This window comes from Glycine max, chromosome 9 (assembly GCF_000004515.6).
Source record: "Glycine max cultivar Williams 82 chromosome 9, Glycine_max_v4.0, whole genome shotgun sequence".
Classification (NCBI taxonomy): domain Eukaryota; kingdom Viridiplantae; phylum Streptophyta; class Magnoliopsida; order Fabales; family Fabaceae; genus Glycine; species Glycine max.
Window position 1 is genome coordinate 2,415,393 of NC_038245.2, and position 26,743 is coordinate 2,442,135.

Sequence of the window (26,743 nt, forward strand, 5' to 3'; positions counted from 1 at the left end):
TGTCCACCTTATACAGTAAGCATCATCTAGGATTCCCACACTACACATGACTTTTCCCTTTCCCCTGAAATAATTATTTCCAACATGATTCAATCTACATATTTCATCCTATTTTATCAGAAGCATCAAATCAAATCGCATTATTCGCATACAAATTTATGGTGCCATACATTTTATACCGCTCGAAATTCAATTTCTCTTGGTATTTATAAAATGATTTTCTATGATTAAAGTATTTCTAACATATATTTAAGAAGCACATGCTTCTCTCATTTCTCACGAGATATCGATTATATATATTTTGGATTACAGCAGTCACATAACTTTTCTGTTTGTGTATTGAAATATGTATTTTTTTTATTACAAAATTTGTCCAAATACGTAGACTCTAAGGTTTTAAAATACGGTCTTCCAAATTGTGATTTCGACTTTGACATCAAGATTTTTAAATATTTGCAGTTACAACATAATTATAATTATAATTACATTGAGACCGCCATAACACACAAAAAAAATTATGATCACATCAATTATATTTATCTATAATTTCTCATAATATTAAAAAACACACGATAAAATTACAACAACGACTATGACCGCAATTTAAAATCTTTGAAGCTAACAATCAAGTTAGCATGCTGATCATCCATAGTTCAGACAAGTGTGTCCATAAGCATTTCTTTATTATAAATGGTTGTTACATACATATCTTACACTTTAATTTCGTGAAAGAAAACAAAAGTGTATAAAAGTATGGTGTAGACATATTAAGACACGCAGCTATATATATATATATATATCCCACACAAAAATCTATTTTTATGTGTGGAAAACAAAAGGTTGGTGCTAAGTGCTGCTAACACTTGGCCTCAGCAACTCAAGAATATGAAGACACAATAATCTTGTGTTTTTCCATCACACTGTTCTGGTGCATTGATGCTTGCAACGTCATTAGGAGAAAAGGTACCCCGGAGGAGTGTGATCACATTATCTTGTTGTGTTCCCTAAAGTGGAAACAATGAAACAAGTTCCCAATAGTTCAAATCCAATTGCACAATCTCATTCATTATTGTCAAGCATCAATTTTGACGAAACAGAACGACCACATACTGATTACGATCTAATGGACGATATAGAGTGCCAAGAAACAAAAATTGGAACAATTAATCAAGCCATGAACATAAGGACATAACACCTTTGTGTGGCTAGCTTTTAAGTCTTGTTATGTCTCTCTTCTTTGTATGTGCTAGAAACAGTAGTTGTGAGTTTATTGTAACTTGCTACTGAAAGATTGTCTGGTATTAAAGCTTATTAAGAGAGTGAGATAGATTGTTATTAAAAATTAGTATTTGATTTAAAGAATGGAAATGATTCATTGATAATAAAAGCGTTGGATTCTGCATGACCAACACATTTTTTTTCCCAGAAATTTAAGGTATTTCTCAGTTGAGATTCAAGAACTACACTATCAAGATATTGAGATTATGTAAGAAGTTTATCTCTCAGTTTATAGATGTTTTTTTCATACACATACAAAAAAAGAAACATCAAAGTTAAAATTTTTAATACCAATCCTTATGGGATTTTATCTAATTCAAAAAAACCTATGAGAATCTTGTCACAAATATTTTTTACAATTTTAATTTACCAATATATTTTTAAATATATTATATATTAATCTATTAATTGTATTTTAATGAAATAGTCTGATTCAATCGACAAACCTTTTCAAGTTCAGTTCAATTGAACCAACGGTCTTCCAGTTCAGTTTCATTCAATCTTTTGTCCTCAATTGAAACATGAACATTCCTGATTAAAATTGTCATTACAAATGTTATTAAACAATTATGTATGTATTATAGATACTCTAAGAAAATAAAAGAATATTTTTTTTTATTGAGACAAATAAAAATACATCCATCTATAATTTTTAAATGTATTTTTGTATAATTTTTATTGAGATACATAAAAATGCGTTTATTTTTTTTTTCTGAGTTTTATTAACCAAATGCTCGAGGTACTAGTTACCAAAGATCCTTAACTTTATCTTTTTCAAACCATGTTTGTAGCTTTGTCGACTAAAATCTAAAACACACTAATGGGCGTTGGATTCTGCATGACCAACGCATTTTTTTTCCAGAAATTCTAGGGTGAAACATTTTGACAGGACATTATTATTTAGTCAGTGCTCGTTTTGTTCTTCAAATTCCAAAATGAAATCCACACTTATAAAATAAAATATCTTCTGTTTTGGTTGTTTGTTCATGCTCTACTACTTATTCCATATATAGTATATTTTCAGGATCAATGCACCTAATCGTTCCATCTGTCATCGTAATGATTGATTTTGTATATTCAAAAAGATTGTATTACAAACTAATTGACACCAATATGGAAAAAATCTCAAAAGCTCATATAATTCAATATTGATTGATTGGCTCGAGTTGAAAAAATAATATGATTTTGAATCAGATGATATGAATATATAGGTTAAAGTTGTTCAATTTTAATGATCCTTGATCATTGATTATTCTCACAATTGCAAAAAGTTGGCATACTTTTATAATGTTGGCCCTCGCAAGTCTCTTCAGTCACTTAAAATGTTTGACATTTGGAAAAGCAACATAAGATAGCCAATAAAAACTCTCACCATAAAGAATAATTGGAATTAGATAATAGTGTCGGCTATAACTTTAAAGAATCAAAATATATATTTTCTGTTACACTAGTGAATGAATTTAATGGGGTCAAAATTGACTTAAGAGGCATCAATCTTCTCCACATGTGTGACTTGGAGAGTGACACTGACGTTAAAGAAATTGGAGAGGATTCGGTTGTTAAGTATCTAGTCTCTTTCAATAATATCACCCTTTCAGAAACGTTTTTACGTACGCATCTTGAGGCATATTTATAATTATTGTAAGTAGTGAATTAATTTGCCGACAATTATGCAATTAATGACTAGACGGAAAATTTGACAAGCTAATGCTGGATAAAATTGAAAAAATTAGGCTACGTATCTAAGGACATATTTGAAGAAAGTAAATCCTTACATGTTTAATAAATTTATATAATAAATAAAATATTTTTAAAATATTATAAGACCTGTAAAATTAAGTTAATCACTTACTTCAGTAATTTTAATGAAATGAATTTTATGTAAAATATTTAAATTTATGTAAAATTATAAGATGTCACAAAATTATGATAAAGAGCCTATCTAAATAACTATGGATTGTAAGTGCTCTAAGTCTTCATATTTGTTTAGTTTAAACCAACTCAATTGAAAATTTGTAACAATCTTCTCTTTTCATCAGGAAGAAATTAAACACGTTTAATATATGTTTAAAGTGTCAATTAATGTTTGGGGAATTAACATTTTGAAGAGAAAAGTTAAACAAAAACCCTTGATACACACAATTAATTCAATACTATGTCTTTTAAAGAATCTTAGATTTAATTTTGAACTTAAAAATAGAGTTGTAATTAAAGGTATCATTCTATCTTCAAATAAATCGATCCTATAAAAGTATGATTAGTTGAGTGTTAAATAAAAACTCTAAATACCTCCTGGTAATCAAAAGAAAAAGAAGAGGATGAAGTTCATGGTTGTTTAAGGGTTAGAACTTCCATTAAATGGATTTTTTTCATGCTTTCCTATATACCAAACTTGGAGAGAAAAAATGATTTTTTTTACGTAAAACCAACGTGTATTCAAACACAGCTGAAAAGCAAACAACATTTTTTTAATACCCTCTTCTTGTTTTGACAAATTACAAATCATTATCTAACTGTACGAACTGATTGTGACTATTGACTAATATGAAGCATCCTCCCTGAAACTCGGGTGGAGGAATCTTTTTTTCATATGATGCTTTAGTGTCTAAGTACATCAAAGTTACTGCTTGAGATAAACTGATAACTTGGCCTCTTGTCCTATGGAATGTATGCAGCCAAAAGTTAGCAGCACTCAACTCACTTTCTCACACACCAATGACACCATATTCGGCTCCGTACAGTGATTGGAACTTTGATGTTCACTTAACTTGAGTACCTAAGTCCAACATCTTAATTCCCCTACCACTCAAGTCAACCTCTCATATTCAGCTTCTATCATTCATCTCAAGACCATTTTTTTTCCTTCACAGTATCCAGATACATCTCCTATTCATTTATCCGACCCCAAATTAGACATAATTTGAGAAGGCTAATAGTTCATGAAGCTAAGGTGCCAGGTTCAGGTACCTCAAAATGTGCCTAATCTTAAAATGAGTGAGTATATCCATAGGGTGTTGCATTAACAGATTGTTGAGGTTTTGTAATGGTAACATATATACTATATGCTCCTACCACGGTAGACTTGAAATAAGGTTGAGGATCGGATAATAGGGTTGATGTAGCTCCATGCGGAGTTTGTAGGCCTTGGATCTTCTCCATCAATGGAGTCCTTTGCTTCTTGAAGTTCAATGATAGCGGAATGGAGAAGGAAGAAAGATGATTGAAGACTCCACTTCAAGGAGAAGATGAATCAAGAAGAAGTTCATCACCATAGGAAGTCATGGATAAGGGTTTGAAGATAGAAAAAGATGAGTGGAGGAAGAGAGAGAAAAGGAGCACGAAATTTTGTGTCTCAAATGAGATCTGAACTAATTCTCAAATGATCAAAGTTGAAAAATGCACACACATGACCTCTATTTATAGCCTAAGTGTCACACAAAATTTGAGGAAAATTTAAATTTCTATTCAAATTTCACTTGAATTTGAAATTGAATTTGTGGAGCCAAAAATTCTCAAATTATGATTAGTGAATTTTAGTTATGATTCAATCCACTAATTTAAGATCAAGTACAAGATTCTCCACTAAATGTGCTTAGGTGTCATGAGACATGTAAGATACGAAGGACATGCACAATGTATGACTATATGATGTGATAATGGGGTGTAGTAAGCAAATGCTCACCTCCCCCTCTAAAATTTAATTGGATTGGGCTTATCCTAATTCAATTAAATTTATTTTCCAACACACATCAAATATTCAGTTAATGCATGTGAAATTACAAAATTATCCCTAATACAAAAATTAGTCTAGGTACCCTAAAATATAAGGGCTAAAAAATCCTACATTTCTAGGATACCCTACCAATATTATGGAGCCATAAAAATACACGACCCAAAAATAATAAAACTTTAATCTAATATGTACAAAGATAAGTTGACTCATACTTAGTCTATGGACCCGAAATCTATCCTAAGGCTCATGAGAACTCTAAGATCTTCTCTTGCATCTCTGACTCAATCTTCTTGGAGTCTTCTATCCAATATCCTTAAGGGGTAGGATTGCATCAAGGGTAGTGCAATATTTAGCCTAGGAAAAAGACTTTAGATGTATTTGGGCTTAGAACATATATATAGTGGAAGATTTACGTTATTTTAAGTTTTAAGAGAAAGGTTAGTAGGAGATTACAACACCGTGCAAGTTAAAAATCAATTTCTTAACGTCATTGTTATTTATTTATTTATTTTGGTGTTGGTTAAGAAATCAATTTTTTAATAACTGATTTCTTAACTAATGTTTATATATATATATATATATATATATTGGTGTTAGTTAAGAAATCCGTTAATGAAGAATCATTTTTAAATGTGATTTTTTTTTAAAAAAAAAAACTTAGTTAAGAAATCATTTTTCCTTAATTGAGTTTTTTTAATTTTTTTTTGTTATTTGTTTTAAAATTTTTATTTGTTTTGTATTTTTTACTGCCTTCATTTATTTTTCTTTCTTTTTTAATTATTTATATTTATGTTTTGTTTAAACTCAAAATGATATTATTTTGTATATGTTGTTAATTTGTTTTTGCATATTTTTAGTGTTATCATTTTTTAAGAGTTAAAATTCTTTATATTATTGAAATCCTTTTTAAAAGTGAGTGATTAAATATCACAATTAAAAAAATAGAAAGATTAAAATTACTGATTTAAAAGGATATGAATACGAAAATAAGCATGGCTTTATTTTTTATATCTTTATTTTGTTGTAGTTTTACCAAAAACACAATAGTAACTAACAATAGTGACTAAAAACCCATAAAAAAATCCTTCGATTGAACTAAAATCATGTAGAGTTGAAATTCTTTGTATTTTCATTTTATTTGATTATTAAAATACATAATTGAAATTAAAAAAAAAACATATTTAACCAAAAAGTTGAATTGAACTAAAATATTTAAATTACAAAATATATATAAAATTACAAACAATAGAACAAAATATTTAAATTTGAAACAATACAACAAAAATTTTAAAATACAAAGAATATGATATAAATTTAACATTGTTGGCTTGAGCTTACACGGTGGGGAAAATTTTTCTTTGAATGGCCTAAGATGCGACACATGAAATATCGCTTTGGTTGACCCAATTTTTGGATATCCATTTCAATGTGTACACATGTAAGCACTGTTGCGACTTCTCTTCCTTTTTAGTTGAATAATGCATTACACCTTATATATGCTTATTTTACTAGTGCATTTATTGGAAAATTTTGTGTTTTCTTAAATACCAAATTAATTGACTCAGTAAGATTGGTGGTCATGTGTCTCCATCGTTAACCATCATTCCATGCGAGAATCCACTTTTCTCGTGGAATCTCAATAGGCCAATTAATTTCTTAATCACCATTCACTTCCTCCCTCAGATTGTCGTAGTAGTGATTAAACCTAGGTTTTGTCCTTGCATATGCTGAGTGGTTATAAACATACAATGTTGAGTAGTTATAATACAAATTTAAGTGATATTTAATATGAAGAGAAAGAATTTTGACACTCACCCATATTGATAATTAGTTTTATGTCATTGTTCTTGAACCTTCTCATGTAATTTGGTGCAATTTGTCGAATGTAGAACACATGAATAGAATTTTGTGTCGTCCACCTACTATCACATCTTGAGTAGACACTTTTTATCGACTTGTGTCTATCTGAAATCAATCATAGACCATATTGTGGGGTCACATGTCTTTTTAAATTTTTGAGGAAGAAGAGTCATGCTTTCGTTGTTTCATCATCGACAACGACAAAGACTATTAGAATGATTTTATTGTTGTCATCTTGTGCAACTGTCACAAAGAGGGTCCCCTTATACTTATCGTATAACCATGTCCCATCGAACTGAATCGCGTGCTTGCAATATTGAATCTCATCGATATGTTGTCTGAAAATCCAGAAACGATGATGAAATTTCACGAAACCCCCTACTGTTTGTCCTCCTTGTGGTGGCATTGGTAGTGTTTCCTCCTCCAGGACCATAACAGGAAAAAATTGCTACATAACTTGCAATAATCTTCGTAAATCGTGGAATGATCTTTCCCAGTTATCGTAGATGTTTTCAATGGCCTTTTGCTTTGTCAACCATGCTTATTGGTACGTGGTAATGTATTCTTTAGTGCATTTCATGTGTCCTATCAAGGCTGACACTAAAGTTGATGGATCATTTTCAATCAACGTGTGGATGCTTTTACTGATGAGCAGATAAGAAAACATTGTATGATCTTGTGAGATTGTTGGATTTGAACATGTATGGGGTTCACAGAGCTTTCTTATTTTCCACTGCTTACTTGCAAGGATGTATGTTGCCTTGCACCTCCAAGCACATCTATCATCATCACAAATGACAATTAACTTTGTTGAGTTTGATTGTTGTGTCTTGTAGTTAGCTCCGTTGCTCACATGATACTACTGCAAAGTATGTTGTACTTTTTCTTTTGTTAGAAAATGCATCCCTTCAATAAGAATCCCCACTAGATATTGGACTTTGTCGCAATCTAACATACGACTGTAATCAAAATCTTTAAAATTAGATTCCTCAAAATTATGCATGTGTGATGGCAAGTAGTATGGTGGTACGATTGTTATTAGAGAAATAGACTTAGCTTCTTCCTTATGATCTCCATTGGGTTGATTGCGTAGAACTTCGTCTTCATCCTCACTAAAGGGATCAAATTCTTCGTTAGGTAAGTCAAGCTTTGATTTAAACTCAAGCTCTTTTGACTGGGTTGATGAGGTAAGCTCTATTATAGGGTACTCCTGTATGGGTGAGGTTGATCCTCAATAACATTAAATGTTTATGAGTCTAACAAATTGGGTGAAAATGGTGCGGAAAAAAGTTGAGTAAAAGATTATGTGTTTGGTTCAAATAAATTTTGTTGTGGTTGGGTTAAAGCAAAAGTTTCTTAGGTTGTATCGAATGTATGTGAATAATGGGACTGGGGACAATATTGAGGTTCATGAGATATTGGTTGAGGGTTTGTAGTGGGAAGTGAATGTAGCTAGATGTTTGAATACAATTCAATGCATAAGAGCCACATGTTAGCAAACAACAAAAATGACACCTTTGACGTCTTCATCGTCAACAAGTTACACTACTGTAAATTTGAGCATTTTGTGCCTCACTAGTTGTAGGTATCTAAATGACATATCGCATGCTTGGTACGGTGGTTGAAGTCAGATCCTTTGGTGGATTTTTCGTTTCAAGGCTTCAAGAGTGAAGTGTTGTGTTTTTTTTTCAAGAACATCGGGTGGGGGCATTGAAACGTATCCCCTTTATCTGTTTTGATTATTTGACCATTGTAATGCACTAACCAATTGACAGATGATGAAGGCATGTTGTGTATTGTGTTTGCAAAGTTGGAAGAAAGTAATAAAGAAAAAAGGTGTTATGCATATGTATTAAATGAAAATTAATATGACTTCTATATATAGAGATCATGGTTTACGGTTTATGATCTAGGGTCAGGGTTAGGGTTTGAAGCATTGAATTTCCTACGTAAAGCAAAAGTGCCTATGACACACTAGCGTAAAACAAAAGTGTCTCTGACACACTAAAGTAAAGCAAAAGTGTCCCTAACGCACTAGTATAAAGCATTGGATTTCATGACCTAGGGTTAGTGTTTAGGGTCTGGGGTACAAAATTAGTGTTTACGATCTAGGATTAGGATTAGGGTTTTCATCATTGGATTTCCTAGCATAAAGTAAAAGTGTCTTTGATGCACTGACGTAAAGCATTGGATTCCTTGACACACTAACATAAAGAAAAAGTGTCTATAAGACACTAGCATAAAACAAAAGTGTCCCCAACACACTGGTGTAAAGCATTTTATTCCCTTACTTAGGGTTAGTGTTTAGGGTCCAGGTTACATAATTAGGGTTTATGACCTAAGGTAGGATTATGGTTTGAAGCATTGAATTTCCTAGCGTAAATCAAAAGTATCTCTAATGCACTAGCGTAAAGTAAAAGTGTCACTAACGCACTAACGTAAAGTATTGAATTCCTTTACCTAGGGTCAATGTTTAGGTTCATATGAGAAAATTAGGGTTTACGACCTAGGTTTAGGGTTTAAAGCATTGAATTCCCTGACATAAAGCAAAAGTGTCTCTAATGCATTGACGTAAAACAAAAGTGTCTCTTACGCACTGGCGTAAAACATTGGATTCCTTGATCGAGGATTAGGTTTTGCAACATTGGATTCTGTGACGTAAAACAAAAGTGTCTCTGACGAACTGACGTAAAACAAAATTGTTTCCTTGACCCACTGACATAAAACATTGGATTCCATAACCTAGGGTTAGGGTTTATGGTCTGAGGTATATAATTATGGTTTATAACCTAGGGTTAGGGTTAGAATTTGAAGTATTGGATTCTTAGCATAAAGCAAAAGTGTATTTGATGCACTGACGTAAAACATTGGATTCCCCAACACATTGATATAAAGCAAAAGTGTCTTTGACCTAGGGTTAGTTGTCATGGTTCAATTAATATATTAGGATTGGGGTTTGTCGACAAACACATGATCTGGGAACTTCCTGTGAAAATCTTTTTGACAAGAAATTTAGCAGGAAAGTACCAATTTTCTAGTAGAGCTACTATCCTTACAAGTCTTCATATTCCACCTTTTATTTTCCAGCAGTAGAATATTTTTTTATAACAATTTTATAAAAGTAAAATAATCTAGGGAGCGAAATTTTAGTAGAAGATAAAAGAAAATATTAAAAAAGATATATATTTTTTTGGTCCTAATCTGAGATCATGGGTATCCTCTAATTTATTGGATCAGAGATTAATTTTGTTCACGGTGCATGACTTTCGTTGATCCAAGAAAAATTTTACACACAGTAAAAATCAAACATAGGTTCTTCCATTAAATAAATAATTTTCACTCATATGAACGCATTAAGACTTTATACTATTATGTCAACCCTTTGAATTTATATATATAGAATATTGTATTTTGTATTCTAATTCTTTATTTTTTTTGGTTGACTAAAACCAAAACAAAAATATTTAAAGTACTAAAATCAAATACCTCTTATAAAAAGTTTAATAAGAACCACAAATTTAAAAGTTTAAAAATAAAAAAATATATCAAATTTATCTTAATCTATTTTTTTTAATTTTTTTAAAAAAATATCATATTAAAGAATATTTATTACAACTGGAAAAAAATATTTTCTCCTAGTCAGCTAGAGATGAGCATATATTCACTTATAATTAATGATTAACATTTGTTTATAAAAAAAATTGATCGTTAGGATACTATTTTTCGTTTATCCGTAAGAAATAAAAAATAAATATCTTACTAAACTACACATCCTTTTAATTAAATATATAAATATATCTTTTATACTGTTATTTTTAATTACCAATAGATTTAAATCTAACTCATGCAGCAAGTCTCTTTCAATTTTTGAATGGCAAAGTTAGGAGAAGGCTACCGTGGACCATGTTTATTTTTCCAATTGCTGCATGCACGTTGCTTAACTTAATAACCTATTATTATTGTGAGGAATGGAAGTAAAAGGACGCGTGGTTTGATAATTTTGGTTGGCTATAGTCGTTTGTAAATGCCCAAGTTGGGCTTGTGATATATTCTGCTAGTGGAAACTGGGAATGACCGAATGAGGCAACATTAAAAGGGGGAAAATACGCATAATATGATGTTGGCAATAGTTAAACTTTGGTTATTCTGATGACTTGCCTTCAATTTCAAGCTGGTCTACCACAGTAACTTTATAGTTTACTGAAAAGAATTACTACAAAAACTTAATAAATTTATCAATAAAAACTTAATTGTGATTGAATAGTGTTGTTAAAGTCATTTACATTATTGTGTATGAGTCGGATTGTTTAAATTTACTTGTTGAGATCAATGTGTTTGGTAAACTATTAATTAAGAATCAAGTTTTACCCACAAGGATGACTTCTCGTCTCATGGGAAATAAACTTTCTCAGCCCTTCCTCTAAGAACAATGGCTGAACATGAGAATGATTGCTCCAAGCATTATTGTATTACTTCTTAACAAGCATGAGAATAAATTTTCCGACCCCATATTACTGGTAATAAAAACGCTCCCAAATTTAAGTGAGAAGATGCTGTAGGTTAGTTTTTATAAGGTGCAGAAAGAAAAAGGCCTAGGTCCAAACTTTGTTAATTTCGAAAAATCGGCCCGACCCATAAATCCCGGCGTAGCGACGGTGTCGGTGAGGTTAAGAGGGCCTGATCTGAAGGGCCCATATTCAATACCCAATTCGAAGGTGAAGGTGATGATGGAATTGGAAGTCCACGAGAACGACTTGAAAGCCGCCGGTGCTGAGCTCTTCGCCGCCGGTGGTCGGCGCGGCATTCGCATCAATGGCTGGGTGATCGAGACTCGGAGGCACTCCATACTCAACTCTTCCACACTCCAAGAGTGAGTCATCCTCGCATCACACTTAACCCTAGCTCCTCTAATTTGAATTGTCGAGAGTTTAACAAAGCGTTTTTATTAAGCTGGCCATTGATTTGTTGGATGAGAAATCCGAGAATTTTGTTTTGATGATGAATGTGTGTACCCTGCAGGTGGGAATCATGTTTGTTAAAACTTTATTTGACTATTGATTTAGAGGTTTGTTTTTTGATTCCATTTGTGACTGAATCATTCCCTTAATCTTCTTCAGGTCAAACTCTCTTCCTACTCACTGCTAAGCTTTCTCAGGAACTAGTTCTCAAACACAAACCCAATTATTTTTTTTATCAGCTTCACCGTTCATTTCACTGTAAACTGCATCAATGTTCTTCAACTTTAAGGAATCTGCAGTCAAAACAATTAAACTCTCCTTTAAATATCATTTTTTGCACATCCAGAGATACAGTTATGTGAATGTGTATATGAAGTGGAAAAAGGATTCATACTATGACTCAATTGAGCACATCCACTACTCCGTTCAGCTCAAGCCTATCATTGCCCTCAAAAACTGCATTGTCCGGGATCCCAATGGCTGCATTCCTATCTCTGCAGTGTCAAAGAGGGGATTAGAGTTAGATGTTCCCATGAAGGTTGCAAGGTTTATGAGGCAGTATCCATCCATCTTTGAGGAGTTTACGGGTCCTGAATACAATCTTCCTTGGTTCAGGTTGACACCGGAAGTTGCCGAGATTGACAGGGATGAGAAGAGAGTATATGAAGAATGTAGGGAGGACTTAAGGTCCAGGTTGAGGAAGATGATATTGATGACCAGAGAGCATGTTCTACCTTTAAAGATAATTCAAGGGATGCAGTGGTATTTGGGGTTGCCTAGTGATTTGCTGCAGCACCCGGAACAAATTCTTGATGAATCTTTCAGGTTTGTAGAGATGGAAGATGGATTGAAGGGGTTGGCTCTTGAAAGTGGAGAAAAGATTTATTCTGTAATGGAGAGAAATGCAATGAAAAGTGGTTTTTACTCTGGGGGTCCAATGGAAGCCATTGAATTTCCATTTTTTCCATCAAAGGGTTTAAGGTTGAGGAGGAAGATTGAGAACTGGCTAAATGAATTTCAGAAGCTTCCATATATTTCACCTTACGATGATTTTTCAAACTTGGATCCAAACTCTGACATAGCAGATAAAAGACTTGTGGGAGTTCTTCACGAACTGCTTTCCCTTTTTGTCGAGCATTCAGCCGAGAGGAAGAAGTTGTTTTGCCTCAAGAAGTATTTTGGGTTGCCACAGAAAGTTCATAGAGCGTTCGAGCGGCATCCCCATATGTTTTATCTATCTTTCAGGAACAAAACTTGTACAGTCATTCTAAAGGAAGCTTACAGCAATAAATCTGCTATTGAGAAGCATCCTCTGTTGAGGGTCAGGAAGAAATACATCAAGTTGATGAAGAAATCAGAAGTGATTTTAAGGAACAGGAGGGTGAATAATCGATTTTCTAATAGTAATGCAAAATTGGATATCGATTCAAATGATATAGATGAAAAGGGACATGAGATGGCAAGTTGCTCTTTGGAACAGGTTGCGTGAAAATTTATACCAGACCACTTAAGGTAAACATGAAATTTTTACCAACAGAGAAAGAAACAAGTAGCTGATAATAAGCATAAGTTGAAAATGGTAGCACCAGCACATCTAGTGATATCGTAGCCTTGAGGTATAACATCATATTTATTTTTTGGCGAGTCATAACATGTTTTCAAGCCTTTTCTAACTTGATTACTTTTGTCCTGCTACCATGTTGTAGATATGGTCTCTTTATTGCCCTTGAAATTGTGTAATTCCGATATGCCTCATAGTTGAAGTTGATTGATTTTGTTGTGTGACATTCTTTATTTTAATCAATATGTCTTCTGTAGTTAATGTGTTAAACTTGTGTTTGATGATCTTTGGTGAAGGTGAAGCTATGATCAGTCATGGATAGTTCGCAAACAAAAATGTATTACTGAGCTATTTAGGTTATTGTTTTTCTCCTGTCATTGCTGGCTTTGTATGATTGATGAACATCTTAGGGAGAGCTTGGACAGTGGGATAGTGGAATTGTTTGGAAAATATTATGAGAAAATGGCCAAAGTTTACTTTGTGGTATGGTGTCTTCCTCGTATTTCAAGAAATGTGCAAATAGTTTTTGCAGTTTTCATGATTCCCCTTGTAGCAGACAAGGAGTACCTGTTGCATGTACAGTGAATTTTGGATTTTGGTCATTAATGAATACTAAGAGCACACACTACAGATTTATAGGGAAGGTTCAAATGTTGGTAAAAAAATAACATTTTTTTATCATTCTCTCTTGCAGCAAATCAGTCTTTTTCTTTTTCTTTTTTGCATTCCCTTAGATAAATATAGTGTAGAAGTAACTCCTTTATATTTCCTTGATATCTTGCTTAGCTACCAAGAATAATATATATCCAAAAGACACAAACTCTGTTGTGTAGAAATATCATTTGGAAAAACCTGGTGACACTTGATTTGTATCAGTATTTCATGAGATTCTGTTGGTTTCTTTCTTTTCTTTTTGTGTTCTTAGGGTTTTATACCTTGTGTTCTTTCAAGTTATCAGCATTGTTGCATTCTTATTTATTAATATTCCCGTCTTTTGAGGAACAGAGGAACGCGACCGCAACATTTTGATGTTAACTGTCACACTTCACAATTATTGGAAGAAAAGTTATTATATTGATGAAATGCCAAAACCATGAATCAACCATGCTATATGTAGTAAGCTACGTTATTGTGGTAGCAAAAGCCAGTTAAGTTTATTGGTTTCGATAATTATATTTTTTTCTCAAATATATAGAGATAGTAAACTGAAACACAAATAAGTAAACTCAATTGTTTCCTAACAACGCAAGAAGAAAATTCATGTAATTTCCTGAGGTCTTCTTAGCCACGGAACTATCAAGTGTGATACCATTTCTCTGGAAGTAAAGGTCATTGATTTCGTTTAAATCCTTCTCTGCACGAGAGATGATGACACGGCTCAATGCATGCTCTTCAGCTATCAAATCATTCAGGGCGTAGTATAACACCTAATTCAATGTATAAATGTTTAATAAAAGTTATTGAACATATAATTATAAGCTATAAAATAGATAATAGTGGCTAACATAATTTGATGATTTCAGTTACCTTAGCCAAGTATCTTCGAGGGTTCTTAATGCAGCGAATGACAGTACGCAGTGCTTCCATGTATTCATCATTTGGATGATCTGTTGATAATCCCTACAATTAGCAAAGAATACCAATGTATCATTATTTCTATCTATTTTACAAAGTAAAACAATTTAAATCGCAATTGAATATATTTACCTTGGTAATTGTCGTGCCATACATATTTCTAAAGGCAATGAAAGTTGAGCATAGCTGCTTCTTACTTCTTGTGCATAAAATTCTTATGATTTCATCGTTGTTAAAGGCCTTGTTTTCGATCACTTGATGAAGAATGTTTGCTTCTGAATGAGCCAGATTCTCATCAAACTCGTCTCCATCATACCTATAGGCGCTTGTAACTACAACCAACAACTGCATAAAAGTCATAAGCCTCTTGTTGAGTTATAAAACAGAAAGAGGTGGAAGGTTATAGATACATTCTTCTTTATATTCGAGCAAGTTGTTAAGGTTTGTGCTAGTAGAAATTTTTACTTCTATGCACCAATAGAACTAATGCATGTAAATGAAAGATAAGCAAATGCATACGTTTGTGCTAGTTTTCATCTTCAACATTAATCAAATCAACATGAAAACAATTTACTCCCTAATTTTAATTAGTTTCACAAGTGGTTTCATGATGTTATCCAAGTAAAACAACAAGTTCACGTGATTGCACTACGTTTCTATTTGTTTATTATTCTTTTTCCTTCATAAAATGAAATATGTTTTTAAGAAAATAAAGCATATGGTGATTGAAGGGAGAAGAAGAGGAAAAAGTTGTGAATTTAATTTTTTCTAACTAACAAAAATTAATAACTAATATTTGTCAATAAAAATAAGCTTGGTAGTCCACTTACTCTACGAAAATCACCAATTGTTTTGGATGCCACATCTTCTTCAAGGCAATGCTTGTATTGAAACTGGTATGAACGCTTTGCAGCAAGAAACTCTTCTGAAGTTCTGGTGCAAGCAATCTCAATTATTACTTTGTAATCTGGTGTTTCCTTCTTTAATGCTTCATTAATAAATGCAGCATCTCTTTCAGCTGGATCCATCGTCCAATTGCAAATAGCTCTCTAATTTGAATAGTAGTTATTATATTTTTCAATAAAATAAAGTTAATCATCGAATAGATATATCCAAAAGATTTTAATTAATGTTATATGATTTCAAACCTATTTCAATTAAATTGAACATTAACTAAATTATCACATGTCGTGGGTTAGCTTGGATGGAATACGATTACCATAAAAAATAGCCCAATATTTATATCTACAAGAAAAAAAAAGTCACTCGATTTGAATTCTATATAAATTGAATAATCTGTTTTAGTAATTGATGAAAAAAATCATTAAAATCAGATCTAGTAATTTTTATTTATTATACTGGTGAGTATACTTCATAAAAGTATCAACATTTAAAATTTAGGATGATCACACTAGTTTGTCCTGAACTTCCCTTCACAGTGTCATCCATTAGCTAGCCAGTTAGCTAATGCGAAATTTATTTCGACGAATATATTCATGCCCATCCAAGTGTGAGCATAGAAAGAAAGTGAGGAAGTAATTTCATTTTGCAAATATGCAAAAACTATTGCTATGAATTGTAATGTTTTGACCTCAAAGCTTCCTGAGAGTTCAGATTTGAATTGTTGGATAAGATCTTCCTGATAAAGTTCTTCATAAGCCATCCTCACAAGCTTCTTTTGAGCTACATTTCGATGTGCTAGTATAGATATAAGAACTGCCTCATCTGTCCCAAATCCTATATAAATCATACATTAGTTTTTTTTTTTGAAAAAAAAAACATGGTTAAAAAACTAGTAAAGTTAGTGTTTATTGTGTATATCCACCGGCATGATATGCAAGATCTTGATTTTATAAAGGAAATTTAGACAATTTTATAAAAGAGTAAGATACAATGGAAAAATTCTTATAATAGTAAACAAAAAAATATTTAAACAAGTCAAACTAAAATTACATATACTAAAATGACATGATTTTTTAAAACTAAAATGACATCAATTTATTAATAGTTAGAAACATTAATATTATAAAACAAAATGTGACATAAGAGTGGTTTAAGTTGTTTATCTTTTTCCACTTGTATGAATTTTGCAAAGCCGTCATGATTACTTTAAAAAAACATTTAAAAATTATAGCATAGTATTAAAAAACTATTTAAAACATAAAGACTATGTTGAATAAAACTAGTTGAAAAATTGAAAAATTAACTGAAAGCTGGAAAACTATATTATTAAATTATATGATTTAAGTAAAATTAGTTATTGAAGTAATTGAAAAGTGAAAAATAATTAAAAAATAATAAAATTATAATTTATTTAAAAGAGATAAACAATAAATTTGTTAAATATATTAAGAATAAAAATAAAAAAATATAAAAAATTAGAAACTAGCATTTAAAAAAATGTTATTTCAAATAATGTGTCAAAAAACGCTAAAAGCTACTGAAAAGTTACTAAAAAGGTATGTTTACTTAATAATTAAATGAGTTTTCCGGTTAGTAAAAAAAAATAAAAATTAACTAGAATGTCTTACCAAAACAAAATAATATTATACTAATATATGATATATGAATGCATTAAAATTTATAATCATGTATAAATGACAATATTAATAATTATCTAAAATCATTTTTAAAAAAAAATCATGTGACGCAAGTTATAATAAAGTTTAGGGTTTATTATCTTTTTAGTTCATAATTTTCTTTAGGATATTTGGGTTTAGTCAATAATTTTTTATACCGATTTTAGTGCTTAATTTGAGGGACTAAAAGTAAGTTATGGAATATTGGCTAGTAAAAAAATTAAAGAATAAAAATAATTTTTAAAAAAAAATTATAGATAAAAAATAATAAACCCTAAAATTTAATAGTTAATATTGATTTCTCTCATTCTTTTTTATTTTATGGTGATATATATATATATATATATATATATATATATATATATATATATATATATATATATATATATATATATATATATATATATATATATATATATATTGCAACATAAAAGATACCTAGCTAGAGACAATAAAATTGGAGAAAAATAACCTTTGCAAGCTTTCCTGATATTTTCAGCATCTTCAATCGAAGAAGAATCTTTCGCAGCAATTAGCGTAGTCATCTGGTCTTGTGTATAAACATTTATTCAAAAGAGTTCATTCCAATTTTTATTTTATAGAAGATAAATGTTAAGTAACAATTTCGTAAATTAATATAGCATTCATAACAATTAAAGCGTATGTCATTCTAAACAGTCCTTGTCAATTAATAAAAGAAACGGAAACATGTTATTGTAAAAGAGGTTTTAAAACAACAACAAAATTTTACTTAGCGTTAAATAGATCAATCAAAAGTAACAGAAAAAAAAAATGTAACTTCAAATTAAACTACAACAAACTTGATGAATTGTCCTCAGGTGGAACTTTGTTTTTAAAGGATAAACACGAGTATGATTAACCAACAATCAAGCATTTTTCTTCTAGCAAAAAAATTGTGTTCGGGAACCATGTATATGCATGATAGAGAAAAAACAAAAAAATCAGCCAATCAACAATTCTATGCAGCCAATGTATGGTAATAGGAAACGGTTAGTGTTTACTTGCTATCCAGCTGGGGGCAAGTGAAGTTGCATGCTTTCTCAGGGACTTCTTCTGTAATGATAGCAGCTCCCTAGACAAGTAAAATTTAAAGCCATACACATTTTTTTTGTGTTTATTACCATTACATTTATAATAATGTGTATTGGGTTAAGTGTATAGTCACTGCTTTAACATTAGGGTCTTCCACAACACCTACACAAATTGAATGCCAAGTTTTTGGTTGTTACTAATATCTCTCGCTCGGGTTTGGTCTACTTCAAGTAGGAACTTTTAATCGATTAACTAATTTGTTTAAGTTTTTTTTTTAAAAAAAAGAAGTGTTTTTTTAAATTACATTTTTATGATTTTTGATGTGTTTATTTAAATTATTTTTACTTAAAATAAGTATTTTTTTTTACTTTTTTTAATAAATAAATTCTATTTACTTCTAAAATAAGCGTTTATTTTAAAACTATTTTATAAATTTAAACAGAACAATATCAGTTTGAGGGCAGATCACTTGTGTAATTTTGTTTGGTAGCTCTGGTTCCATTTCATTCTATAAATATATACTTGTTTTGCCACTGGGGGTCTATTGAAGGGGCCTATTTGCATAAATCATAATGATGTCTAATTGCTTTCTGATTTTACCGTAGGGGTGTAGCCATTGTTTTTCATTCTTCTGTTACTCAAATCTAACTGTTGTCAAAGCATAAAAAATAAAAAATAAAAATCCTGGTAAGGTATTGATTTTTGGTCATACCTTTCTTAAAGGGAGATTGATGTGTTACAGTCAAGACTGGATTGCTGGTCTCACGGCAGGCTTTAGGTACATCTTTCTTTCTTTCTTTCTTGTGCTACTAAAAATACATTAACTTATTTTCTTAGAATAGTGGATTTTGATATCATGATATATATACTTGAATGAAGATAGAATCATAGAAATAAATTACTACACTTTAAAGCAGTTCCAGTTAACTTCATGCTTCTTATTTCGATTGGAATGTTAAAAAAAGACTTTGGTTTGTAGAGTGGGGTGCTTTTAAGTTATGTATTTGATTTAATCCCTTTCTGATCTGGTGCATTTGAAAACCGGACTGTCATAAAGGCACGAGTAGTTTATAAGTCCTAATTATTTTATGATCTCATTTCTTCCATGTAAGTTTATAATGAAATATTCAAAATCACCAACAGGACATGCTGAATGTGCCACACAAATCTGTCACTTCCATGTAAATTTATTATTGATATATTTCTTACATGAATTGTGACAGGGTTACCAAGGAATTTCTTGTCCATCCCAGGCAAAGAACTTGCCATTGTCATGGATCTTCACATTGTTAATGATGCTTAGTAGCTTCTGAACTGAGAACTCTTTGGTGAAGAGCTTGTCTGGGGGGACATTTCTTTGAAATGGCTTAGAGAGATCTGTGTCAACTGTACCAGGATGCAGTAAAATGCATACAACTGGATCCTTCCTTCTTGCAAATTCCAGGGAGGCAGTCTTCGATACTGTTAGAATAAGCAGGAAAAAGATTGCAAACAGTTTGTACAATTTCAAAAATCATTTGATTTACACTTTGCCAACACATAACATGTATTTATTAAAACTAAGTTTAAATACATTTTTCGTTCCTACAATTTAGAACTATTTTGATTTTCATCCATGCAAAAAAAAAAAACCCTTTTAGCCCTTGCAAACAGTGTTTGTTTTGCTTTTTGTCCTTAAAGTGTTTTAGAATACACTTTTTTTCCGTTCAAAACACTTTTTTTTACTGTTTAAAGTAAAAAAAAAAACCGTTTTTTGCTTTTTTCTGTTCAAAACACATTTTGTAAGGATAAAGCAAAAAGAAAAAAATGCAAGAATGAAAATGAAAAAAACGCTAAATTGCAAGGACGAAAAAAGTATTTAAGCCTTAAAACTAGATGCAACTATAAAATGAACCGAGCTTATAGGGTATTGAAAATCAAAAGATAAGTATGAATTCATGCAAGCACTATCAACTGAAGAAATGCCTTGGCCATCTAGACTATAAAATGGTTAATGTAAAATAACAAAGTATGGTTTTATGTGAAAATTGTGTGGAAATCCGGCAATTTGCAAGATCCAATCGGATAATATTTCTCAGTTGGATCCTTGTACATGGGATAGGATGAGTTGTGTAGGAGTTCTAGAACACAACTCAGATTGAATGAGACACTTATACTTATCATATTGAATATCTTATGACAGAGATAATAACAACAACAACAATAATAATAATAGTAATAATAAAGTCTTACATTGATTAAGAGAAGCCTTTGAAGATCGATAAGAGTGCCAACCCCCAAGACGGTTGTCCCCAATAGAAGCAACCCTTGCACTCAAACTAGCCACAACTGCAGCACTTCTTCCAGTCCCATGGCCTCCTCCTACTTTTAGAAGAGGCCACATATGCTGATTTTAAAATTCACAGAATTTGATATAAAATATTGACTAAAATTATTGAAAACATATTCATACATATAATCAAAGATAAAGGAACACTTATTAAATTAGACAGCAATAATGATAAATGTCATTGTTGTACTTATTGCACAGAACTATAAAATAATAGAAATAAGGTATAATGTTAAAGGAAAATTATTCCTTTGGGGGCATGGAAGGACCAATATCCCTTAAAACAAATTCTCCCATGAAAAAATCTTTTGGGTGATGGAATGACAAAACTAATCATTTCAGCATTAGTACAAAACAGAGTGAATTACTCAAATTCAAATGGAGGTAATAGGGTCTCAGTAAGGAGTATAATAGGGTTGTTATCATGCATACAACCATTTTATGAAAGTAAGCAGGAACACATGGAACTGTAAGAGAATTTGTGCAGCAGTTTCTTCTCTTGCACCATACCCGCATGCTCCATTATGTTATAACTTGATTCACAGCCATATGGTATAGGTCCATTTTCTAAACTAATAGTTGTTGACTGGTAAAAGAGAATTTTTTTTTTAAAATATTATAACAAATCCAACTAAACTCTGAGAAATTGAATTTTGTCTGGAGTAAAAAACTAACAATACATATAATATTTCATAGTACTCTGTATACCCTCACACAGAACTGTGTACAAAATAATCCTCTTGGAATTCTCAGTCAATTATTGAGATATTTCACACTGGTTTACAAATTCATCAATGTAGGCTCATATGTGATCTGGGGGATGTGAGTTCATGAGATGAAGGATTTAAGCATCAAAATGGTAACGGATACAGCCAGGGAGTTGATGCAAGAGAAATGGCAAGGCACCTTCTGTTAGTGAGATTGAGATGCAATTGAACCTATGATCTCTCTGAAACTATTGATTTGGAGAAAGAGTGGTAGTTTTTCAGTCTTTGGATGAATGTTCAGGAGGGACATCGCAAAAGGCATATGCCTTTTATGGAAATGATATGGTTCAGAGGATTAGCCAGCTTTAGGAGAGCTGAAAGAAATAGTATTCAGAAGTTGTGTCTTGTCTACAGATAGTCCATCTTACATCACTATGTGTAGTTGGCAGAGCAAATAAAAAAATCGAACTGCTCTCATCATAGTAAAATTGTAGAGTAATTTTAGAGATTTGTGTAGTGACAAATTGGTAGGTAATCTTTTAAGTTCAAATGCATAATACTTAATCCAAAAGGTAAGGAGGAGTATATAGACAGGACTAAGAGTGATTTCTGTCTTACCAATAGAAATCATTTACATCTATTTTCTGTCCTTAACCAGCTTAATGTGCCAGATAAGTAGGAATGCTTGACAGCCATTGACTTTTCTCATTAAGCCGCATCAAATGAGCATTGCAATTCCATTGAAATGTATAGGTGGTGTCATCCATTATTATAAGTTGACAAATAAAAAGAATGACATATCAAATATCTAAATGAGTATATCAGTTTAGATTAAATGCAGACAAGCATGAGTTTTAGTTATCCTGAACTTATGTAAATAGCAACAATTTCTAAGCAATAATATTCTTGTGGAGCCTCTACAATAAGCCAATCATTTGTTTACAGAATTTACTAACAACAGCCGCCAATAATCACCACAATGGACATGTTATTATTTATCATGTCATATCCATCTCTTCCTGCAGCATCCTAAGGTCTCTATAACTCCCTCATACATATAAAGAACCTATATTTACTTCTAAAACTATCATAAACAGATAAATAAATAACTTTTGTAATGAAAATTAGATTGATGTTACCTTGATAACTAAGATAGGACCCACTGCATTAACCTCATACGCAAGCATTAAAGATGATTTCTCCACTTTGTTCAATGTTGTTTCTGTTTTGAATAGATAACAAATATTATCAAACTGCCTTGTATTTATAAGAAACATAAACCCAAAACAAGATAATAGCTCTTTAGCTCACAATTTTACATCACTAGCCCCCATTTCACACTTCCTTCTTCATAGGAACGAGTTATTTTCTCCCCTTTTTACATAAAATCCGCAAAAAATTGATTTTTTTATCCTTTAGCTTGTTTTTTCTTTACGAGAGCTGCGAGCATTTAGGCGTGGGGTGGGGTGGGGGAATACATGAATAAAAAATAAAAAGAAAAAACTTATACAGCTATCAGAGATTGTAGGATCTTAAAATTTCCAGTATGCTGCAATAGGCAGTGGATATTATAAGTCCATTGTCGAAGAATGAAACAAATTTTTTACCTGGATGCATTACTTCAGGTATTGAAAGAATGCCAGATGCATTAATAAGAAGGTTTAGACGGCCATATGTCTCTTTTATTGACAATGCAGATGCCTGAATATTATGAAATGCACAAATCTTAACAAGTGAACTGTCTTAATCCTTAAAAAGGAATATGAAGTTCATATTTCAGATGTAAATAGGCTTAAAGGAAAATTGCACCCACCCTCATCTATCATCCCAACCCATTCCCCCTAAACTAAAAAATTGTGGCACATGCCATGCCACCCTAACATACCATCATTTTAAGTTTTAACAACAGCTAACTGCTGGTAATCAATTGAAATGCCTAACATCAGTCTAGAAAGAAAAGGGCACCAGATTTGTTAATTTTTCCCTTGACAGTGGTTCCTATAATGCAGCTGAAAGCAGGATAAATGCAATATCATTTAGGTTTTAAGTTTTATAATATCTATCCTTACACCCATATTGTGCTGCATAGAATCTACCATATAACCCTGTAACTAAGTAACCTTAGAAGTGGACAGAGGCCAGGGAGAAGGGAATAACAACAAAAGCTACAAAGCCTCCGCAAAATTTTAAATGTATGCTTCTATTGGAGCTAACTAAAAGGAAAACAGGTAAGGGAAAAGAAGCATAACCTCAATTGAAGTTTCAACAGTCAAGTCCAACGACAAAATTTTAAGGCGGTCTGCAAATTTATCTTTCAGATGGATAAGCCCAGTTGATGCACTGGGATTACGGCAGGTAGCAATAACATGCTCTTTATCATCGTATTCTAAAATCTGTTTAACCTGTAGATGGAAGAAACTGAAAGCAGTGTTAAAACTGTGTCAGCAATATTATTAGATTAATAATATCACAACCAAGATTCTTGATGACTCCTTTGATATGTGGAGCCAGTGGAGGTGAATTAAAGGATAATTCATCAGATAGCTTCACGATATTCGAATGAAAAAGGGTGTCCAAGCATCATATATTTGTCAAAAGAACTGAACAAATTTCATAGCTTTACTAATAAACTAATATAGAAAGGTATACTAAAACCAATCATGAGACTAAAACAGCCAACACAGCAGTGCTGAAGTGAAGATTATGAAAAGGCTTGTTATCATTCTTGAATCATCAACTTGTAATGGATTCATTGATCTTTAGCCCCTAAGAAAATTTATCAATTGAAAAATTAATTTTTGTTCTGCTTTAGAAATATTTTATAAAATGACTGCAATTATTGTAATGCTACTACAGTACCACTGCACAGACAATATGAAAAAAAGTAAACACAACATACTAAAAGTAAGAGTGAATTACTGTTACGGTGTTACCCCCATTCTACAGTTATAGTAATTAACAGCTAGAATCATAGAAACTAAAGGTGTTAATCATCCGCAAAGCCGATGGATACTCTGTATAACACGGAACCAAAAAAAACAAAGACACTAACATGAAAATTTTGACAATGTGAGCAGTGCCCAGATAAGCAATGTTGATGTGCAAGTAAGAAAAGAATCTCACAAATTCGAGGCCAATTCCTCTGGAAGCTCCTTGAACCATAGAAACCCCTCCTTGAAAGGAAGAAGGAGAAGAAGAAAAGGCCCTTCGGGTGAGTGATAAAAGCCGCGGCGAATGTAATGCCATATGGGTTGGCGGCAATAGCATTGTAACATTAAAATATAGAGTAAAGCTCTTATCTTGCGTACTCCTCAGTCCTCTGTAGTGTTGATGGTCACAACACCTTGAAGCGTGGCTTCCTAACAACCAAGTAAAGAACCCAACCAACGTTGTTGTTAGTAGAAGTAAAAGTAAATTATACTTGAACCCTGGCTTTTGTTTTAATTACATACGACACATTTTATTTTTTCAACCTTAAAAAAAACTCTTAATATCATTTAATAATTTAACAAAAATAGACACATGTATCGTCTTCTTCTTCAAGCTCACCGTCCATGTGTTTTTTTTTAAATTGCACTTGATAATTCTCTTTTTTTGCATCCTAAAATTTTTTCTTAATTGTTTAGTTCACATTACACTCAGAGCTCCTCTTTCCTAAATATCGTTTAATAATTTAACAGAAAGTGAACACATGTTGGTCACATAATTTTTAATGAAAATTTATATCTACAATACTCTCATCTTGTTTCTCTTACTCCATAAAAGATATGACATCATTTTCAACTTGAAAATATTTTAACACTCCTTTTTCTTTTTCTTTTTTCTCTAATTGAACGTGAATTAAGTTTTTTGTTAGACGTGAACTCATCTTGTTGGTACATATGTGTTAATACTCTTCCTTCTTATTTTTTTTTAGTTCATTTTTTTGTGTGCGTGTTGGATCATTTGGTTACTGTGTTTTTGTTGGACGTGTTTCCAGCAATGTCTCTTAACTAAATATGGTTGTTTGCTTCAAACTTTAGTGTTTTGCTCCTATGTTTGTGTTTTTAACTCAATTCTTTAAAATATTTATTTTTAATAGCTATGTGTTTAATATAGTGTCCCAATCAAGAGTCGTATTTTCTTCAAGTGTTAGCAACAATGAAGTAAGAGTCAAATAATAAAGAAAAAATTATTATTGTCTTAAGAAAAGTTCATTCACAAGTCAATTGTTAATTTGTTATTGAGTATTTAATAAAAATGTTAGGATAATTTCGTTTGCTCAAATATTTTAACTGATATTAGTTTACAAATTTAACAAAAAATGGGGTAAAAGTAATGGTGAAAGAAATGGATATTGAGTTCAATTTGAAAAAAACATAGGAGTACCAGTATAAGAAAGATGTTAGGACAATTTAATATGCTCACATATTTTAATTGAGGTTAGTTAACAACGTTAAAAAAATGAAAGTAAAAGTAATGTAAAAAAATGATTGGATATCATATATAATTTGAAAAAAATACAAGAAGTAGAATGTAATTTACTCTAAAAGTAAAATTAAATGTGTTGTAATTTATAGGTGACAAGTTATGATACAACATTAAGTAAATAAAATTATCTATAAAATCTTCACACAAAATAAAATAATTATATATATATATATATATATATATATATATATATATATATAATTCAATTAATGACTTGCAAATCTGACTAGCTACTTAAGTCAGTCATTTGTCTGAGTTTTAAAACATTATTTTTTATCTTTCAATTACAATAAAAATATTTTGTTGACCTGGCATGAAAAATTGAAGATAAATTGATAAAATATTGGTAGGGAAATTTTGTAAAAGAAAATTGGGTGATTATGTTAATCAAGACTAGTATTTATTTCTATGCAATGCACAGAACATTTATGAATTTTTTTTTAAATTGTATTTTACAATATACTTTTTTAAGTAATTACATGATAAAATGAGAAAAATAAAAAATAAAAAATAATAATATGTTGCCTAAAAATTATAGTTTTCATTATTAAATTTTGTACGGGAAAGATAAAAATAAGCATAAGTATATTATTTGATTTTTTTTAATTAAATCTAAATTAGTTAATTTAAATTACAAAAT

The 26,743-nt window shown here is 31.3% G+C and overlaps 3 protein-coding genes across 7 annotated transcripts; 1 reads left to right on the forward strand and 2 right to left on the reverse strand.

Annotated features, from left to right (window-relative positions):
• The first annotated feature begins 11,566 nt into the window (after positions 1–11,566).
• LOC102666656 (protein WHAT'S THIS FACTOR 9, mitochondrial) lies at positions 11,567–14,295 on the forward strand. Of its 4 annotated transcripts, none has more exons than XR_415829.4 (3): positions 11,574–11,741; positions 11,989–13,445; positions 13,687–14,295. XR_415829.4 is itself a non-coding variant. In XM_014761869.3 (2 exons), exon 2 carries the CDS (start codon positions 12,101–12,103, stop codon positions 13,316–13,318), a length of 1,218 nt encoding a protein of 405 aa, XP_014617355.1. In that variant the 5' UTR covers positions 11,567–11,741; positions 11,989–12,100; the 3' UTR covers positions 13,319–14,295. The 4 variants fall into 4 exon arrangements, 1 of the variants encoding a protein (XP_014617355.1); XR_005886485.1 differs by having other exon boundaries at positions 11,580–11,890; XR_005886486.1 differs by having other exon boundaries at positions 11,580–11,741; positions 11,891–13,445.
• Positions 14,296–14,499: 204 nt separating this feature from the next.
• LOC100816900 (annexin D8) lies at positions 14,500–19,535 on the reverse strand. Its single transcript, XM_003533048.5, has 6 exons — positions 18,017–19,535; positions 16,557–16,702; positions 15,796–16,014; positions 15,098–15,310; positions 14,918–15,010; positions 14,500–14,817 (listed from the first exon to the last, which is right to left on the reverse strand). The coding sequence occupies exons 1-6, from the start codon at positions 18,087–18,089 to the stop codon at positions 14,617–14,619; spliced, it is 945 nt and encodes a 314-aa protein (XP_003533096.1). The 5' UTR covers positions 18,090–19,535; the 3' UTR covers positions 14,500–14,616.
• A 126-nt stretch (positions 19,536–19,661) lies between these two features.
• On the reverse strand, positions 19,662–25,016 carry LOC100819040 (C-factor). 2 transcript variants are annotated; one of them, XM_003533050.5, is made up of 6 exons: positions 24,757–25,016; positions 23,883–24,035; positions 23,241–23,334; positions 22,773–22,855; positions 20,830–20,983; positions 19,662–20,058 (listed from the first exon to the last, which is right to left on the reverse strand). In XM_003533050.5, the coding sequence occupies exons 1-6, from the start codon at positions 24,898–24,900 to the stop codon at positions 19,823–19,825; spliced, it is 864 nt and encodes a 287-aa protein (XP_003533098.1). In that variant the 5' UTR covers positions 24,901–25,016; the 3' UTR covers positions 19,662–19,822. The 2 variants fall into 2 exon arrangements, with proteins under 2 accessions (XP_003533098.1, XP_014617357.1); XM_014761871.3 differs by having other exon boundaries at positions 23,883–24,051.
• Between the last annotated feature and the right edge of the window lie 1,727 nt (positions 25,017–26,743).

What these genes read in the sequence shown, in the direction of transcription:
- LOC102666656 (XM_014761869.3), top strand. Translation starts at nt 12,101, where the DNA reads ATGTTCTTCAACTTTAAGGAATCTGCAGTCAAAACAATTAAACTCTCC.
- LOC100816900 (XM_003533048.5), bottom strand. Translation starts at nt 18,089, where the DNA reads ATGACTACGCTAATTGCTGCGAAAGATTCTTCTTCGATTGAAGATGCT. An exon ending in AACTCTCAGGAAGCTTTGAG is followed by an intron (nt 16,015 to 16,556) that starts GTCAAAACATTA and finishes TATTCAAATTAG; the next exon opens with AGAGCTATTTGCAATTGGAC. An exon ending in CAATTGGTGATTTTCGTAGA is followed by an intron (nt 15,311 to 15,795) that starts GTAAGTGGACTA and finishes ACTTTTATGCAG; the next exon opens with TTGTTGGTTGTAGTTACAAG.
- LOC100819040 (XM_014761871.3), bottom strand. Translation starts at nt 24,908, where the DNA reads ATGTTACAATGCTATTGCCGCCAACCCATATGGCATTACATTCGCCGC. An exon ending in GAGGAATTGGCCTCGAATTT is followed by an intron (nt 24,052 to 24,756) that starts GTGAGATTCTTT and finishes CACTGCTTTCAG; the next exon opens with TTTCTTCCATCTACAGGTTA. An exon ending in AAAGGCTTCTCTTAATCAAT is followed by an intron (nt 20,059 to 20,829) that starts GTAAGACTTTAT and finishes TTATTCTAACAG; the next exon opens with TATCGAAGACTGCCTCCCTG.